This window comes from Pseudorca crassidens, chromosome 2 (genome assembly GCF_039906515.1).
Source record: "Pseudorca crassidens isolate mPseCra1 chromosome 2, mPseCra1.hap1, whole genome shotgun sequence".
Taxonomy (NCBI): domain Eukaryota; kingdom Metazoa; phylum Chordata; class Mammalia; order Artiodactyla; family Delphinidae; genus Pseudorca; species Pseudorca crassidens.
Window position 1 is genome coordinate 28,178,888 of NC_090297.1, and position 16,721 is coordinate 28,195,608.

A 16,721-nucleotide genomic window follows, 5' to 3' on the forward strand; every position below is an offset into this window, starting at 1 on the left:
GTTGTACATGGTATCAGTAGCTGGCACATATGCTACTTTTAGACTCTGTTAGCAATGGACCTTTTTCAATAGTTTATAAAAAGTACCCTGAACTGGTTGTTAAAGAGAGTTAAGTCTTCATCCTTGAATTGTCTGTGACCATATGTCTTTGGACAAGTCCCTAATTCACTCCTGGTCTCATGCTCCTTGGCTATGAATGGAGAGGTTAAATGTGATGCCCAGAAATGTGTGCCCTTTCTGTTCAGCTACAGGGCACCTTTGACGCATTATGAGCAGTGCGGTGGCATGATGCATTTAGCATTCAAATAGGGGGCTAGAGACATAGATTTGCAAGTAATAAATCTGTGTTCATGGATAGCCTTCCAGGAATAGAATGCAGAAGCAGCAACAAAGAGGATTGGGGAGAGAACGTTAGGAAAGACCTGTGTTTACGGGGTATCATGAGGAAGGTGCATTTAAAAGTATACTTATTTTTTTTTTTCTGACCTCTGATTTTCAAGCAAAATCCAGATAAGTTATCGTGAAGCAATCGCTCTTAATATAAATTTAAAATAAGAAGAGATAGGAGGGAGAGAGAGCTCTATCTGTCCTCTAAAGATATTAGACAAATAAAACTGAACCAGTTAACAGTAAACAGAATGATCTCAAACAGGAGTCTGCAAACTGCAGCTCACGGGCCAGATCAGGCCTGCTGCCTGTTTCTGTATAGTACATGAGCTAAAAATATTTTTTACATTTCTAAATAGTTGGGAAAAAAAATTAAAGAAAAATATTTTGTGGCCTGTGAAAATTGAATGAAATTCAAATTTGTTTCTATAAATAAATTTTACAAATAGCCACACCTATTTGTTTATGTATTGTCTACACTTCCTTATCTTTTACAACAACAAAGTTGTTTTCAAAGCCCTCATGGCCCACAGTGCTTAATATGTTTACCATCTGGCTCTTCACAGAAAAAGTTTACCAGCCCCTGGTCTAAAATAACAATAGATTAAAACTGTTTCAGGGGAGTGCTCACAGTGTCTGCTTCAGTGGAATCATCTGCCCTTTTCTTTGCAGTGCTTTTTCTATTTTTCTGTATGAGGAAGAGGGAGAAAGAGAGGAACAGTCTTTTCCTTAGTATCTTCCTGTCTGAGGATTAGAGAAATTACTTAGTCCCATTTAGCAGGAGCTTAGGACTGTTTCTTTTTCCCCTTTCTTCTGTTCAGGTTACATGTTCTCTCGCATTGAAGAAGAGCATTTGTGGGAGTGCAAACAGCTGGGCGCTTACTCACCAATCGTCCTCTTGAACACCCTCCTTTTCTTCAATACCAAATACTTTCAACTAAAGAATGTTACTGAGCACTTGAAGCTTTCCTTTGCCCATGTGATGAGACGGACCAGGACTCTGAAGTACAGTACCAAGATGACATATCTGAGGTTCTTCCCACCTTCACAAAAGCAGGAGACAGAACCAGGTGTGTGGTGGAGTTTTTAAGTTTCCTTTCTTTCATTCTTTTTTTTTAATTGAAGTGTAGTTGATGTACAATATTATGTTAGTTTCAGGTGTGCAACATAGAGACTTGACATTTAAATACATTATGAAATGATCACCATGATAAGTCTAGTAACTATCTGTCTCCGTACAAAGTTACTCCAATATTATTGGCCGTATTCCTTATGCTGTATGTTACCTCCTTGTGCCTTATCTTATAACTGGAAGTTCGTTCCTCTTAATCCCCTTCACCTGTTCTGCCCATCCCCCACCCCTCTTCCCTCTGGCAACCACCAATTTGTTCTCTGTAGCTGTGAATCTATTTCTGTTTTGTTTGTTCATTTGTTTTATTTTTTGTATTCTACATTTGGGTGAAATCATACGGTATTTTTCTTTTTCTCACTGACTTATTTCACTTAGCATAACACCCTTTATGTTGTCACAAATGGCAAGATTTCATTCTTTTTTATAGCTGAGTGAATTAAACCATTCTGTTGATGGACACTTCCATATTTTGGGTATTATCAATAATGCTGCAGTGGACATAGGGGTGCATACATATCTTTTTGAATTAGTGTTTTTGTTTTCTTTGGGTAAAAAATACCAATAAGTGGAATTGCTGGATCATATGGTAGTTCTATGTTTAATTTTTGAGGAAGCTACATACTGTTTTTTCACAATGGCTGCACCAGTTTACATTCCCACCAACAGTGCATGAGTGTTCCCCTTTTTACACATCGTTGCCAACACTTGATATCTCTTGTCCCTTTCATGATAGTCATTCTGACAAGGGTGAGGCGTTATCTCATTGTGGTTTTGACTTGCATTTCCCTGATGATTAGTGATGTGGAGCACCTTTCCCTGTTTCTGTTGGCAATCTGTATGTCCCTTTGGGAATGGCTATTCAGATCATCTGCCCATTTTTTAATTGCATTTTTTGTTTGTTTTTTGGATATTGAGTTCTCTGAGTTCTTTATACATTTTGGATATTAATCCCTTTCCAGATATATAATTTGCAAATATCCTCTCCCATTCAGTAGGTTGCCTTTTCATTTTGTTAAGGGTTTCCTTTGCTATGCAAAATCTTCTTAGTTTGATGTGGTCCCATTTGTTTATTTTTGCTTTGGTTGTCTTTACCTGAGGAGACAGATCCAAAAAAATATTATTAAAACCGATGTCAAAGTTTCCTGCCTGTGTTTTCTTCTAGGACTTTTATGGTTTCAGTTCTTAACGTTTAAGTCTTTAATCCATTTTGAGTTTAATTTTGTATATGATGTGAAAAAAGTGGTCCAGTTTCATTCTTTTCCATGTAGCTGTCCAGTTTTCTCAACTCCATTTATTGAAGAGTCTGTCCTTTCCCCATTGTATATTCTTGCTTCCTTTGTCATACGTTAATTGGCCATGTAAACATGGGTTTATGTCTGGGCAAGCTATTCTGTTCCATTGATCTGTGTGTTTGTTTTTGTGCCACTGTCATACTGTTTTGATTACTATGGCTTTGTGGTATGCAGTTGACCCTTAAACAATACGTAGGTTGGGCCACCAACCCTACTCACAGTCCAAAATCCGCATATAATTTTACAGTCAGCCCTCCTTATCCACAGTTTCACATCTGCAGATTCAAACAGCCATGATTGTATAGTACCGTAGTATCTAATTATTGAAAAAAATCTATGTATAAGTGGATCCACGTTGTTCAAACTTGTGTTGTGTAAGGGTCAACTGTAGTTTGAAGTCAGGGAGTGTGAACCTCCAGCTTTGTTCTTCTTACTCAAGATAGCTTTGGCTATTTGGGGTCTTTTGTGGTTTCATATAAATTTTAGGAGTATCTGCTCTATTTTTGTGAAAAATGCCACTGGTATTTTGATAGCATTGCATTGAATCTGTAAGTTATTTTGGGATGGACATTTTAACACTATTAATTCTTTCAATCCATGAGCATGGTGTATCTTTCCATTTATTTGTGTTGTCTTTGATTTCTTTCATCAGTGTCCTACAGTTTTTAGAGTACAGGTCTTTCACCTCTTTGGTTAAATTTATTCCTAGGTGTTTTATTATTTTTGATGCAATTGTAAATGGAATTGTTTTCTTAATTTCTCTTTCTGATAGATGGTCATGAGTGTATAGAAATGCAAAAGATTTCTGCATATTTTGTATCCTGTAAAATGTACTTACTGAATTTATTTATTCTGATAGTTCTTTGGTAGTGTCTTTAGAATATTCTGTATACAGTATCATGTCCTCTGAAGATGGTGGTGGTTTTACTTCATCCTTTCCAGTTTGGATTTTTAAAATTTCCTCTTCTTATCTGATTGCCATGGCTAGGACTTCTAATACCATGTTAAATGAAAGTGGCAAGAGTGGGCATCCTTGTCTTATTCCCAATCTTAGAGGAAATAGTTTCAGCTTTTCACCATTGAGTATGATGTTAGCTATGAGTTTGTCATACATGACATTTATTATGTTGCGGTATATTCCCTCTGTAGCCACTTTGTTGAGAGTTTTTATCAGAAATGGATGTTGAATTTTTTCAAAAGCTTTTTCTGCATCTATTGAGATGATCTTGTGCTTTGTATCCTTCATTTTCTTAATGTGGTGTATCATGTTGATTTGTGAATATTGATCCATCCTTGCATCCCTGGGATAAATCCCACTTGCTCATGGTATACGATCCTTTTAATGTATTGTTGAATTCAGTTTGCTGATACCTTGTTGAGGATTTTTGCATTTGTGTTTATCAGCGATATTGGCCTGTAATTTTATTTCTTTGGTGTCTTTGTCTGGTTTTGGTATCATGCTGGTCTTGTAGAATGAGTTTGGAAGAGTTCCTTTCTCTTCTATGTTTTGGAATAGCTTGAGACAGATAGGTATTAACTCTTCTTTAAATGTTTGGTAGAATTCATCTGTGAAGCCATCTGGTTCCAGACTTTTGTTTGTTGGGAGTTTTATGATTACTGATTCAGTTTCATTACTGTTCATGTTTTCTATTTCTTGCCTGATTTAGTCTTGAAAGATAGTATGTTTCTAGGAATTTATCCATTTCCTCTCGGTTGTCCAATCTGTTGGCATATAGTTGTTCATAGTAATCACTTAAGATCTGTTGTATTTCTGTGGTGTCAATTGTAACTTCTGTTTCATTTTTCATTTTATTTATTTGGGCCCTCTCTTTTTTTTCTTGATGAATCTGGCTAAAGGTTTGTCAATTTTGTTCATCTTCTCAAAGGACAGGCTCTTTTCTATTGTTTTTTAGTCTCTGTTTCATTTATTTTCATTTTGATCTTGATCTTGATCATTTCCTTCCTTCTGCTAATTTCGGGTTTTGGTTGTTCTTTTTCTAGTTCCTTTAGGTGTAAGGTTAGATTATTTGAGATTTTTCTTGTTTCCTAAGGTAGACCAATATTGCTATAAATTTCTCTCTTAGAACTGTTTTTGCTGCATCCCATAGATTTTGTCTCAAAGTATGTTTTGATTTCCTCTTTGATTTCTTCAGTGATTCATTGGTTGTTTAGTAGCGTGTTATTTAGACTCCACATATTTGTTTTTGCCAATGGTTTTCTTTTAATTGATTTCTAGCCTGGTACCGTTGTGGTTAGGAAAGGTGCTTAATATGATTTCAGTTTTCTTAAACTTATTGAGATTTGTTTTGTAGCCTAACATGTGATCTATCCTGGAGAATGTTCCATGTGTACTTGAAAAGAATGTTATACTATTTTGGGGTGGAATGTACTATTTATTAAGTCCATCTGGTCAAATGTGTCATTTAAGGCCAATGTTTCCTTATTTATTTTGTGTTTGGATGATCTGTTCATTGATGTAAGTGGAGTGTTAAAGTCCCCTACTGTTACTGTGTTACTGTCACTTTCTCCTTTTATGTCTCTTAATGTTTGCTTTATATATTTAGGTGCTCCTGTGTAGGATGCATACATATATACAAGTGTTTCTTCTTATTGTTGGACTGATCCCTTTATCATTATGCCGTGTCCTTCTTTGTCTCTTTGTTTTAAAGTCTGTTTCATCTGATATGAGTATTGCCACCCCAGCTGTCTTTTCATTTCCATTTGCATGGAATATCTTTTTCTATCCCTCTTGCTTTCCGTCTGTGTGTTTTCTTTAGATCTGAAGTGAGTCTCTGATAGGCAGCATATATATGGATCTTATTTTGGTATCCAGTCAGCCACCCTCTGTCTTCAGATTGCAGCATTTAGTCTATTTACATGTAAAGTAATTACTGATAGGTACATACTTATTACCATTTTGTTCACTGTTTTCTGGTTGGTTGTATTGTTCTTGTCTGTTTCTTTTTCTCTTGCTCTATTCCCTTGCGATTTAATGGCTTTTTAGTGTTATGTTTGTATTCTTTTTTCTTTTTCGTGTGTATATCTATTTTTTATTTTTTGCGGTACGCGGGCCTCTCACTGTTGTGGCCTCTCCCGTTGCGGAGCACAGGCTCCGGATGCGCAGGCTCAGTGGCCATGGCCCACGGGCCCAGCCGCTCCGTGGCATGTGGGATCTTCCCGGACCGGGCACGAACCCGCACCCCCTGCATCGGCAGGTGGACTCTCAGCCACTGCGCCACCAGGGAAGCCCTTGTATGTATATCTGTTATTGGGTTTTGGTTTGTGGTTATCATAAGGCTGTTACATAACAACTTGTGTATATAGCAGTCTATTTTAAGTTGATGGTTGCTTACGTTTGAGTGCATTCTAAAAGTACTACATTTTTACTCCCCCCCTCACCTTTTATGTTTTTGACATACTTTACTTTTTAAAAATTTTGTATATTCTTTAATAATTATAGATTATATGATCTTACTACTTTTTTAATCTTCATACTAGGTACATAGGTGGTTGATTCACTACCTTTACTATATGTTTGCCTTTACATTGAGATTTTTTTTCTTCCATAATTTTCATATTTCTAGTTATGGCGTTTTCTTATGTTTAAAGAAGTCTCTTGAATGTTTATTGTAAGGTCAGTTTAGTAATGATAAACTCTTTTAGTTTCTGCTTCTCTGGGAAACTTTATTTCTCCTTTAATTCTGAATGAGAATCTTGACAGATAGAGTAGTCTTGGTTGTAAATTTTTTCCTTTCAGTATTTTGAACATCTCATGCCATTCCCTTCTGGCCTGTCAAGTTTCTGCTGAAAAGCCAGCTGATGGTCTTATGCAGGCTCCCCTATATGTAACTAGTTGTTTTTCTCTTGCTGCTTTAAATATTCTCTCTCTATCTTTAACTTTTGACATTTTAATTATAATGTGTCTTGGTGTGGGTTTCTTTGGGTTCATCTTGTTTGGGACTCTCTGTTTCCTGAAATTGGATGACTTCTCCAGGTTAGTCAAATTTTCAGTCATTTTTTCTTCAAATAAGTTTTCTGTTTCTTCTTCTCTCCTCCTTCTGGAGTCCTCATAATGCGAATGTTAGTATGCTTGATGTTGTCCCCAGAGGTAAGCTATCCTCAGTTTTTTTTTCCTTTTGCTGTTACAGTGGGGTGATTTCTACCACTCTTTCTTCCAGGTCACTGATCCATTCTTCTGCTTCATCTAATCTGCTATTGATTCCCTCTAGTGGATTTTTCATTTCAGTCATTGTATTCTTTATCTCTGATTGGTTCTTTTTTATTTTCTTTATCTCTTCGTTGAAGGTCTCACAGTGGTCCTCCATTCTTCTCCTGAATTCGGTTAGTATCTTTATGACCATTATTTTGAACTCTTTATCTGGTAGATTGTCTATCTTTGTTTTGTTTAGTTCTTTTTTTTTTTTTTTTTTTTTTTTTTTTTTGAGGTTTTTGTCTTGTTCTTTCCTTTGGAACAATTCCTTTGTCTCCTCAGTTTTCCTAGCTCTCTGTGTTTGGTTCTATGTACTGGATAGATCAGCTACATCTCCCATTCTTAAAAGCATGGCTTTATGTAAAAGGTATCCTATGAGGCCCAGTAGCACAAGGCTGCATGTACCCTCCTGTTGTGGCTGGGCCATGATGGCTGTGGGTGTGCTAGTGTGCAGGGCTGGCCCCTGGCACAGCTGGCTATAATGCCCAGCTGTGACTTGCAGGTACTCTGGTGTGCAGGGCCATCTCCTAGGGTGGGAGCTGCTTTTGGAGGGGCTCCAGTACCAGCTGAGGGAGCCTGCTGGCAGTGGCAGGATGGTGGGATGCTTTGGGGTCTAGTGCTCGCTGAAGCCACCTGCTGAGTATGATAGCGTATGGAGTTGCTTTGGAGGAGTGTCAACTGGGGTGGATCTGCAGGTGAACCTGGGGTGAGATGTGGAGAGTCATAAATGGTGCCTACCAGCACTGTACCAGCTAGGTGTAGAAGGTGAACAAAAAATCCTGGTGTTGCCCAGTGGCTACATAACCAGAGAAAATTACAAAAGATCCCTGACTCTCCTGCACACACCATAAAATCAGTCAATGAATCTCCTTTACGTATGACCCAGGTATTTTTCAAACCACCTCCTCTGCAATGGGACTTGGAGCAAGATAGTTTTTGCATGTGCCCTTTAGAGTGGAGTTTCATTTTCTTACAGCTCTCTGGACATAAGTCCCACTGGTTTTCAAAGCCAGTTGTTATGGGGGTTTGTCTTTCTGGTGATGGTTCCCCCGAGGCTGGGGAGCTCAGTGGGGTTTGCACCCTTTGCTCCTCAGGAGGACCTCTACAGTTTTGATCTCCTCCCTGCTTGTGGATCCCTGCGCCAGAGGTATGGGTCCTGGCCAGATACCATCTCCACCCCTCCTACCCATCTTAGTGAGGATTTTTTTTTCATCCTTAGTTGTGGAAAATCTTTTCTGCCAGTCTTCAGGTCTTTCTCAGGGATAGTTCCTCTATGTGTAGTTGTAATTTTGGTGTGTTCATGGAAGGAGATGAGCCCAGGATCTTCCTACTCTGCCATCTTGTCCCCCTCTTGTAAGATTGCTATTTGAAGTCAATTTATTAATATTCAAATAGACACATTACAGAAGAGTAATTGCAAATTCTAGACATGGAAGAGTATAGCTTTAACATTTAAATGCTTTTCTTTATTGTCAGGGCCAGGTTAAAGGCTCAACTCAAAATTAGAGGAATCACTTCTATTGTTTTTTTTTTTTTTTCCTTGCTGTGCTGCATGGCTTGTAGGATCTTAGTTCCCAGACCAGGTATTGAACCTGTGCCCCCTGCAGTGGAAGCACAGAGTCTTAACCATTGGACCGCCAGGGAAGTCCTGTTTTATTGGCTTTTAAATTAGAAATTCTGATTTAATTGGTCTATAGCCCAGATAATCTGCATTTTAAAACTTCGCAGGGAATTTAAATATAAAGCCAAGGTTGGGAATCACTGATTTAGAGGCAACTGATAGGTCAATTCCTAGTTAAAAGGAACTTGCTTAACTTTTACATCTACTGTTTCTAAAACTTTTTTTTTTTTTTACCAGAGTGCTCCGTCTTAGTTAACGTTGTCAAAATATGAAGGAACTTAAACCTGACCTAGCGTATACTGCCTTCATACACAGTAGAATAATATCAGCAGTGACTGTTTTATTAGAAGGTTTATGGTCTTGCATTCCAAAAACAGCCTATTAAGTAATAGTTTGTTTTTAATATTTAAAAAACTAATGTTATTATGGAACTAGAAATTACATTTATTAATTTTGAAGAAAATTGTAAGTTCTAAAATTCCCCAAATCAAGCTGTTACTTCCTTGGGAAAAGAGTGGAGTATATGTTTTCAATGTGAGAATTTTAAATTACTGAAACTAAAATCTGTAAAGAATAATTGTGATGTTCATCGTTGTGTTAACTTTTTTCTCAGTTGCTCCTTTACTTTATAAAATACTAAGATTATCTTGCTTTTTCACCATGTGTCCATGTCCTCTTTCCTTTATTGTGTTTATATATAGCCCATTTTATGCTCTTAATTGATATTAATTCAGGGAGGCAGAGGCAAGGAGGCAACATTTCTCTGTTTTCTGATTAGGTGCTTTACCAGATTGGTAATAAATTTAGCTTCTTTTTCTGAATGAGCAGCTAGCAAATTATTTAGGTAGTCTTTAAATGGAAAACTGGATGACTTTTGTTTAAGTCATAACTAATACAGGAGGCTAGGGAAAGTTCTGGATCAGTTGTTAAAAGTATCTATAAGAAAAAAACAAGAAAACCTTTTTCCTCAGGTTTTCAGATCCACCTAATACTCTCTTGAAAATTCAATGGAGAAAGTGGGAAAGAAACTACCTTCCATGACTTCACCCTGGCTTCTTTCTTTCTTCTTTTTTTTTTTTTTTTTTGTGGTACGCGGGCCTCTCACTGTTGTGGCCTCTCCTGTTGCGGAGCACAGGCTCTGGACGCACAGGCTCAGTGGCCACGGCTCACGGGCCCAGCCGCTCTGCGGCATGTGGGATCTTCCCGGACCAGGGCACAAACCCGTGTCCCCTGCATTGGTAGGCGGACTCTCAACCACTGTGCCACCAGGGAAGCTCCCCCCCCACTTTTTTTTTTTTTTAAGATTTTTTTTTTGATGTGGACTTTTTTTTTTTTGATGTGGACCATTTTTAAAGTCTTTATTGAATTTGATACAACATTGCTTCTGTTTTATGTTTTGGTGGGGTTTTTGGCCGCAAGGCACGTGGGATCTTAGCTCCTCAACCAGGGATCAAACGCGCACCACCTGCATTGGAATGCACAGAGTCTTAACTACTGGACTGCCAGGGAAGTCTCACCCCGGCTTCTTTCTGATAATCCTTGGCCTCTGCAAAATTCTGTTGGTGAAAAAGGGTTTGCTCTTTCCTTATCAAATGGTCAACTTACCGAGAATTTCTTTTCCCAGCAAAGATTTCATTTCTCATAATACTATGCAAATGAAAGAAACTTAAACAGATGCCCAGTGGACACGGGTGCCCCACAGGAGAAATATTTTCAGAGAAAGAGATCAACTTCTGTCTTGATCTCTACTATAGAAGAACATATGGAACCCTTTTTTCTCTTTATTTTGCTGTGGCTTAACAACCCTATGCCTAATAAAATCTCTTAAATTCAGGCTCAGAATTGAGACGTACTCTCAAGCATCAGTGCTTTTTGTCATGCTGCCTCCACTTTGGTGAGAAGGGAAACATAAATTTTACAGGACAGGGACTTTGTTTGATTAACCCAGCACTAATCTGGTGCCTCCATAGGTCCTCAATAAATGTTGAACGAGTGAGTAAGTGAAAGGAAGGGAGAGGGAGTGACTAGAAGCAAAGCTCATTGGGTGTCTTAAGACTCGAAGAAAGACTTTTCTAATACTTTGATTATAATTTCCTGTCTCAAGATAAACTAACTGTTGGCAAGAGGAAACGAAGCGAAGATGATGAGGTTCCAGTGGGTGTGGAGATGGCAGAAAATACTGACAACCCACTAAGATGCCCAGTCCGACTTTATGAGTTTTACCTGTCCAAATGGTAAGTGATTTTCCTCTGAACTAGATATAACACACTGCAAAAAATAGTTAAAATACTATAGATTTCAGAAAGGTAGCTGGTCTGTAACTCTAAACAAGGATTTACTTACAATTTTATTTTTTCCCCATTCTCATATCTGCCTGGATTTTGAACCAAGAAACAAATTGCTTCACCTTGGTAAATTTTTTTCCCAAAAATCTCTTGAAAAGTAAGAATCGCTGCCATTGTTTGATCTTTACAACTGTTACTCAACTTTATGTGATATCTAAACTGCTGTGAATTTATTATTTATATAGAAAAGAAGGGGAAAAGTTGTAGTACTAACTCTATAAATAGGAAAGCAATTTATTTTTAAAGAATTGAAATTTTTTGAGTGGTGTTTTTCTTACAGAAACTTTATGACTTTATAGAGTTGTAAGATCCACACTAAAGCATTTTTTTCTCAAAGAAATATAATCACTGGGTTTGTTCTTTGATAATGTGTATTGAGTGCTCTTGGGATTCATTCCAGGATATTGGGCACTGAGGATATGTGGTTCTCAGCCATAGTGTCACATGTGAATTGAATTTTTTGTTACTCCTGGTAATGTTTTAAGTACTAAAGTCTGAAAGATTTACACTTTGTCATCTATTAACATTATACTCACTTTCAATCCAGTGTGATTCTTGAGTGTGGGAGAAAAAATACAGAGTTACAGGTTGCTCCTGGAGCATAAATGCCTGTAAACTTGTTTATATCTGTGGGTGCATTGTTTATTAGTCGCAGTATGGAAAAGTTGAGAGCCATTATATTTAAAGAGTAGTTACATATTTCCTATACTCTCTGATCCCAATTTTCTTTCTTTTTCTTTTTTTCTCCTGTGGATAGTTCTGAAAGTGTGAAGCAGAGGAATGATGTGTTTTACCTTCAACCTGAGCGCTCCTGTGTTCCAAATAGCCCCATGTGGTACTCCACGTTTCCAATAGACCCTGGGACCCTGGACACCATGTTAACACGTATTCTCATGGTGAGGGAGGTACACGAAGAACTTGCCAAAGCCAAATCAGAAGACTCTGATGTTGAATTATCAGATTAAAGTGGAAGTGGGGTTCCTATTTTCATACACGTTGGTATGCACCAAACTGTGAATGCATCCAGCTTTGGAAAACGATCTATAAGTCCAAGTCCTCTTGACTTGATTATAAGATAATGGAAAACAGACGACTCGTGAACCACAGTGTGGATGTACAAATGAAAATTGAAGGAAAGAATATGAACTGAGAAATGTTGTTCTTTGGCAGTGATATAGTTCTTAGACATCTTCAGAATGACTAACCAATTTCTCTGAGTGGTGCATAATCTTATTTTGTTTGGGAATAACAAATTGTGGAATATTTTTAAGGAAAACTGTTGTATAAAACTCTACCATAGTAACCTTAGACCTTAGAGAGGTAGCTTTGGAGTGAAACCTTGGCTGCAGTAGGCTACTTGGGCAAGCCCTATGTAAAAGTCAGGGGAGAAATCAGTTCGGAGCTAAGAGTGGCATCAGATGAGGACTGTGGGACCCAGACTTGAAGACCCAATAAAAATATTCAACTTTTTTTAAAAGGTAGAGAGTGAAGTGGTCTTGATTTTGATTTTCACTGCCAAGCCAATTCTGTGAAGGATAGAAGCCTCTGGTGCTTTTGCCATGGGGTCCCTCAAATCAGAGGAAAAGGCCTTCACTGCTGTTCATGCAGTAATGTGTCCCTTTCACTTTCTGGGTCTAGCCTTCTCAGCTGTGGGTCTGGATGTGGGTAAATTAAGTTCAAGGGGCTGAAACTCTGCAAAATGATTATGCACACAGAAAATCTGTGGAGCCCATTAGACCCCAAGTGTCTTGAAACGTTTGCAGAAAACCCACTAAAATGCCCACTTCTCTGGGTGTCAGCCTTTATTGCTGCTGTCTCACAGCATGAGCTGTGGTACACAGAAATGGGGGTTCTCCTTTTGTTTCCATTTTATCCCCAAATGGCAGCTTTTCTCCCATTGTTTTATCTTCCTGTTTCCCAGATAGTTCCTATCATTTTGTCTTTTGCACCAGTTTCTGGAGGCCCTTGTCATTTCAGAAAGAGTCTCTCTCCTTACTCTGGCAAGCCTGTGGGTGATTCCACAAAGACACAGTGTTACTTAGCTATCAGAATTATGGTAGAAGAGGTCCTAGTATATTCCTATATAAAGCATTTGGAAGATGAGCTTGTTGCCCAAAGAAACTTGAAAATAGGATTTTGGGGTTAGGATACAAAGACACTGACTGTCTTTCATATCCACGAGCAGGTCTTCTATAGCATTATTCCAGACTCTAGCTGTTTTAGTAGTTCTCTGAGGATTGCAAGTCCTGGGTGTGTTTGGCATATGGATCCTTCTTCTTCATCTCCATTCTGTTTCTTCCCCACAAAATTTTGAATCAAAGCGTTTATGATATTGGCCAATCACGGAATTTCGTTAGCTGAGGTTAATTTGACCCTTTAATAGAAATGAGAGAAGTCTAAAAAGCCTCCTAGAAACTTTAACCTTGAAAGACTTTACAGTATGTCCCATTTTTCAGATGGGGGTGACAGGTTGTTTTTTGGGGTTTTTTTCAATAAATAAACTCTTTAACTACAATAAAAATTTAAAAGTAGGCCTTTTGACATTGTGTACTTACGGTTCTGTCCCTCTGCCTGTAACAAATTTTGTTTTTGTTACCAAGAACTATGTGAAAGAAGTAAATCTGCCCCAGTTCTGTATGATTAATTCCATCTGTGTTTGTCATTTCTGACTGGAAAACTTCTTACTTCCAGACCTTGTTTGATATGGAGGAAAAACAGTTGGATTGTCTGATAAGTCTGCCAATAAACTATCCAGAAACATCAGGTGTAATAGTCCCCAGTATACAAATTTTATGGTTTATATAAACACTAATATTTCCCCTTCTGTAGAAAAACAAATATATGGCATAGTAGATAAACTATTGTAAAACACTAGAGAGAAAAAAAAAATCTGTATCTTTTAATTGCGAACAGCCAATATCCAGGTAAATGGCTGTACCAGGATGTCAATTGCATGTTAGTCCACACAGTTGTCCAGATCCTGAATTAATTCGTAAAAGAAAATATTATTGGTCATTCCTCATAAGCATAGCCATTGATATGTGTGTCTGGTTATTTGCTTTTTAAAATTTTATTAAAATTATGTTAAATTACATTTTTCCCCCCCAGGGGAGAAAAAATATCAAACAAGAGAAAACATTAAATTATCCATTCTGTTCTTTTTTGTTTTTTAAACACTTGGGTTTTCACCTTGCAGAAACCACAGAAATATTCCCTTAGAATAAAACAGTATATTTGTATTTGATGGGTGAATTATTCCTTTTTGTTATGTCTTGAAAGAATTTTAAATATTTTTTCCTGTTTGACCCTATTGGTATGTATGACCCAACAGATGGCATATTACAAAGAAAGAGAGCATTTTTCAGAAAATTGTTTGATTTTTACTCAGTCCAGAAAACATACTGTTTCACTGCAAAATCTTTTCAAATTTTTTTTTCCCATCAAAGACTTGTTCTGATTTTTAATCTATTAACTATATTCAAAGCCCTGAAAGCTAGAAGTATCAAGTATCATGTATATATTTCATTTCAGGCAGACTTTTTTTTTTTTGAGATTCACAAAGCTTGCCTCGTTCAACTTGAATCATTTTGAAATCATGAAATTAGAATAAAGAATATATCCATTCTTAAGTATAAATACATATTTAATTTGGGAATGTGAGACTAAGTGGCATTTTCCTTAGACTGTAGAGCTATATTGGTATTGTGCAAATATACCTTCAAATTCCACAGATTGTTTCTATCTACGTGCCCTGTGGCATTCCTAATTTTGTATAATAGGACTTTCCCAAAAAGTTTTAAGTAAAATGAAATTCTGTAAATGAATCGCAGTTTTTCTAGTAAATTCAAATTTTAATTTTCCATGCAAATAGAAAAGTTCGCTATGGTTCTGAGTTGAAATTTTGGGAAAGAATTAAGCAATAATACCCCCAACTCCTCTTGTCTGTCATCATCATAATTTATTATCATCATTGAAAAACTAATAATTGAGAGGCATTGTTACAGAGTGGGAAGATCGGAAGCTTCAGAGCCTAGTCTTTCTACTTACTGTTTGTATATCTTTAGGTAAGTTACCTAACCTCTCTGTGATTCAGTTTTCTCATGAAGTGAGAATAATAATAACTATTTATAACTTGGCACACGGTAGATTTTCAAATGTCAGCTATTTTTTACTTATATGAAAATTCTAGACATATAGTAAAATTTTAAATAAGTGCTAATTCCCGCACTGCAGCCTGAATTTTCACTAAGTTCAGTGCTTCAGATTGTGCAAAACATAATACCCAACATCATCAGTTCTATATATTTGAATCAAATACTTAGAAAAACTAAATACTATATACACTAAATCATAAGTTCTTCACTCATGTGCTTATATGCATATGAACTGTAATCAACATTACAAAAATCCATTGATACATTTCACTGCATTGAAGAAGGTAAGAAGTAATACATGGTATATCAATGGATACAAGAAGAGCATGTGATGTAGTTTTTTTTTTTTTTTTGGTTTTTTTGCGGTACGCGGGCCTCTCACTGTCGTGGCCTCTCCCGTTGTGGAGCACAGGCTCCGGATGTGCAGGCTCAGTGGCCATGGCTCACGGGCCCAGCCGCTCCGCAGCATGTGGGATCTTCCCAGACCGGGGCACGAACCCGCGTCCCCTGCATCGTCAGGCAGACTCTCAACCACTGCGCCACCAGGGAAGCCCTTTTTTTTTAATTGGAGAAACTCTTAATCTGTGAAATTTCTTTTACTTGGTAATGGTTATATACCACCACATAGGAAGAAGACAACTGTGCAATATACATCTTCATCCTTCTTCCTCATTACAGAACCCCTGTCCCCCACATTCTGAACCCCTGTAGCTTCCTGGTAAGAGACTCTATTTTCCAGGCTATCTTGCAACTAGGTGTAAACAAGTGACTAGGTTTTGACCAGTGGGATGGAAGCAGAAATAAATAACAACCAGGCCACATCCTTAAAAGGAAAGAGCCCACCCTCCTCTTCTAATTTCCTCTTTCCCATGCACCAGAATGTAAACATAGCCAGTGGTCGTGGCAAACCAGTTTTGTCTGTGTGGGAAAGGGCAACGTACCTTAAGCACATTAATCTCATGGAGCAGCCACTTATGTCCTGAACTGCCTGCTACCTCAGACCTTCACATAAAAAAGAAAGAACCTTCCATCTTACTGAAGCCATTGTTATTTGGCCTCTACTAAAGTAGCCAAACCAGTATCCTAACTAATAGACCTGCTATGCCCAGTATCATGCTACTACTTAATATAGAACTGGAAGTTCTGATCCAGACTATAAGGAAAGAAAAAGAAACAGCTTATCAATGTTGGCAAGTGAGAAGTAAAACTCATATTTAAGTCATTATTTTCAGATGTTCAGGAACATCTATAAAAAACCAAGAGAGAGAATTCCCTGGCAGTCCAGTGATTAGGACTCCATGCTTTCACTGCTGTGGGCCCGGGTTCGATCCCTGGTCAGGGAACTTAAGATCCCACAAGCCATGCCACGAGGCCAAAAATAAAAATTAAGCCAAAAGAAACAACATACCATTAAAAATAAGTTTAAGGCAGTTTACTATAAAATAAGTTTATAAAAACTTCAGGCATTTTCCCACAAGAGCAATAGCCAATTAGATAATGTAATTAAAAGGGAAAGATACTATTCACAGTAGCTATGCAAGCTATAAAGTATTTAGTGATTAATCATATCTGTCAATAAA

At 37.5% G+C, this 16,721-nt stretch overlaps 1 protein-coding gene across 10 annotated transcripts in view; it reads left to right on the plus strand.

The window, feature by feature from the left end:
• The window catches only part of ZMYM4 (zinc finger MYM-type containing 4), a 175,188-nt gene extending 161,441 nt beyond the window's left edge, over positions 1-13,747 (plus strand). For all 10 annotated transcript variants that reach the window (XM_067725447.1, XM_067725440.1, XM_067725441.1 and 7 more), the window contains 3 exons: positions 1,209-1,457; positions 10,747-10,876; positions 11,745-13,747. In XM_067725447.1, the coding sequence (XP_067581548.1) occupies positions 1,209-1,457; positions 10,747-10,876; positions 11,745-11,952 (587 nt within the window). In that variant the 3' untranslated portion in view covers positions 11,953-13,747. The remainder of the gene's footprint in view (positions 1-1,208; positions 1,458-10,746; positions 10,877-11,744) is intronic.
• The last annotated feature ends 2,974 nt before the right edge of the window (positions 13,748-16,721 follow it).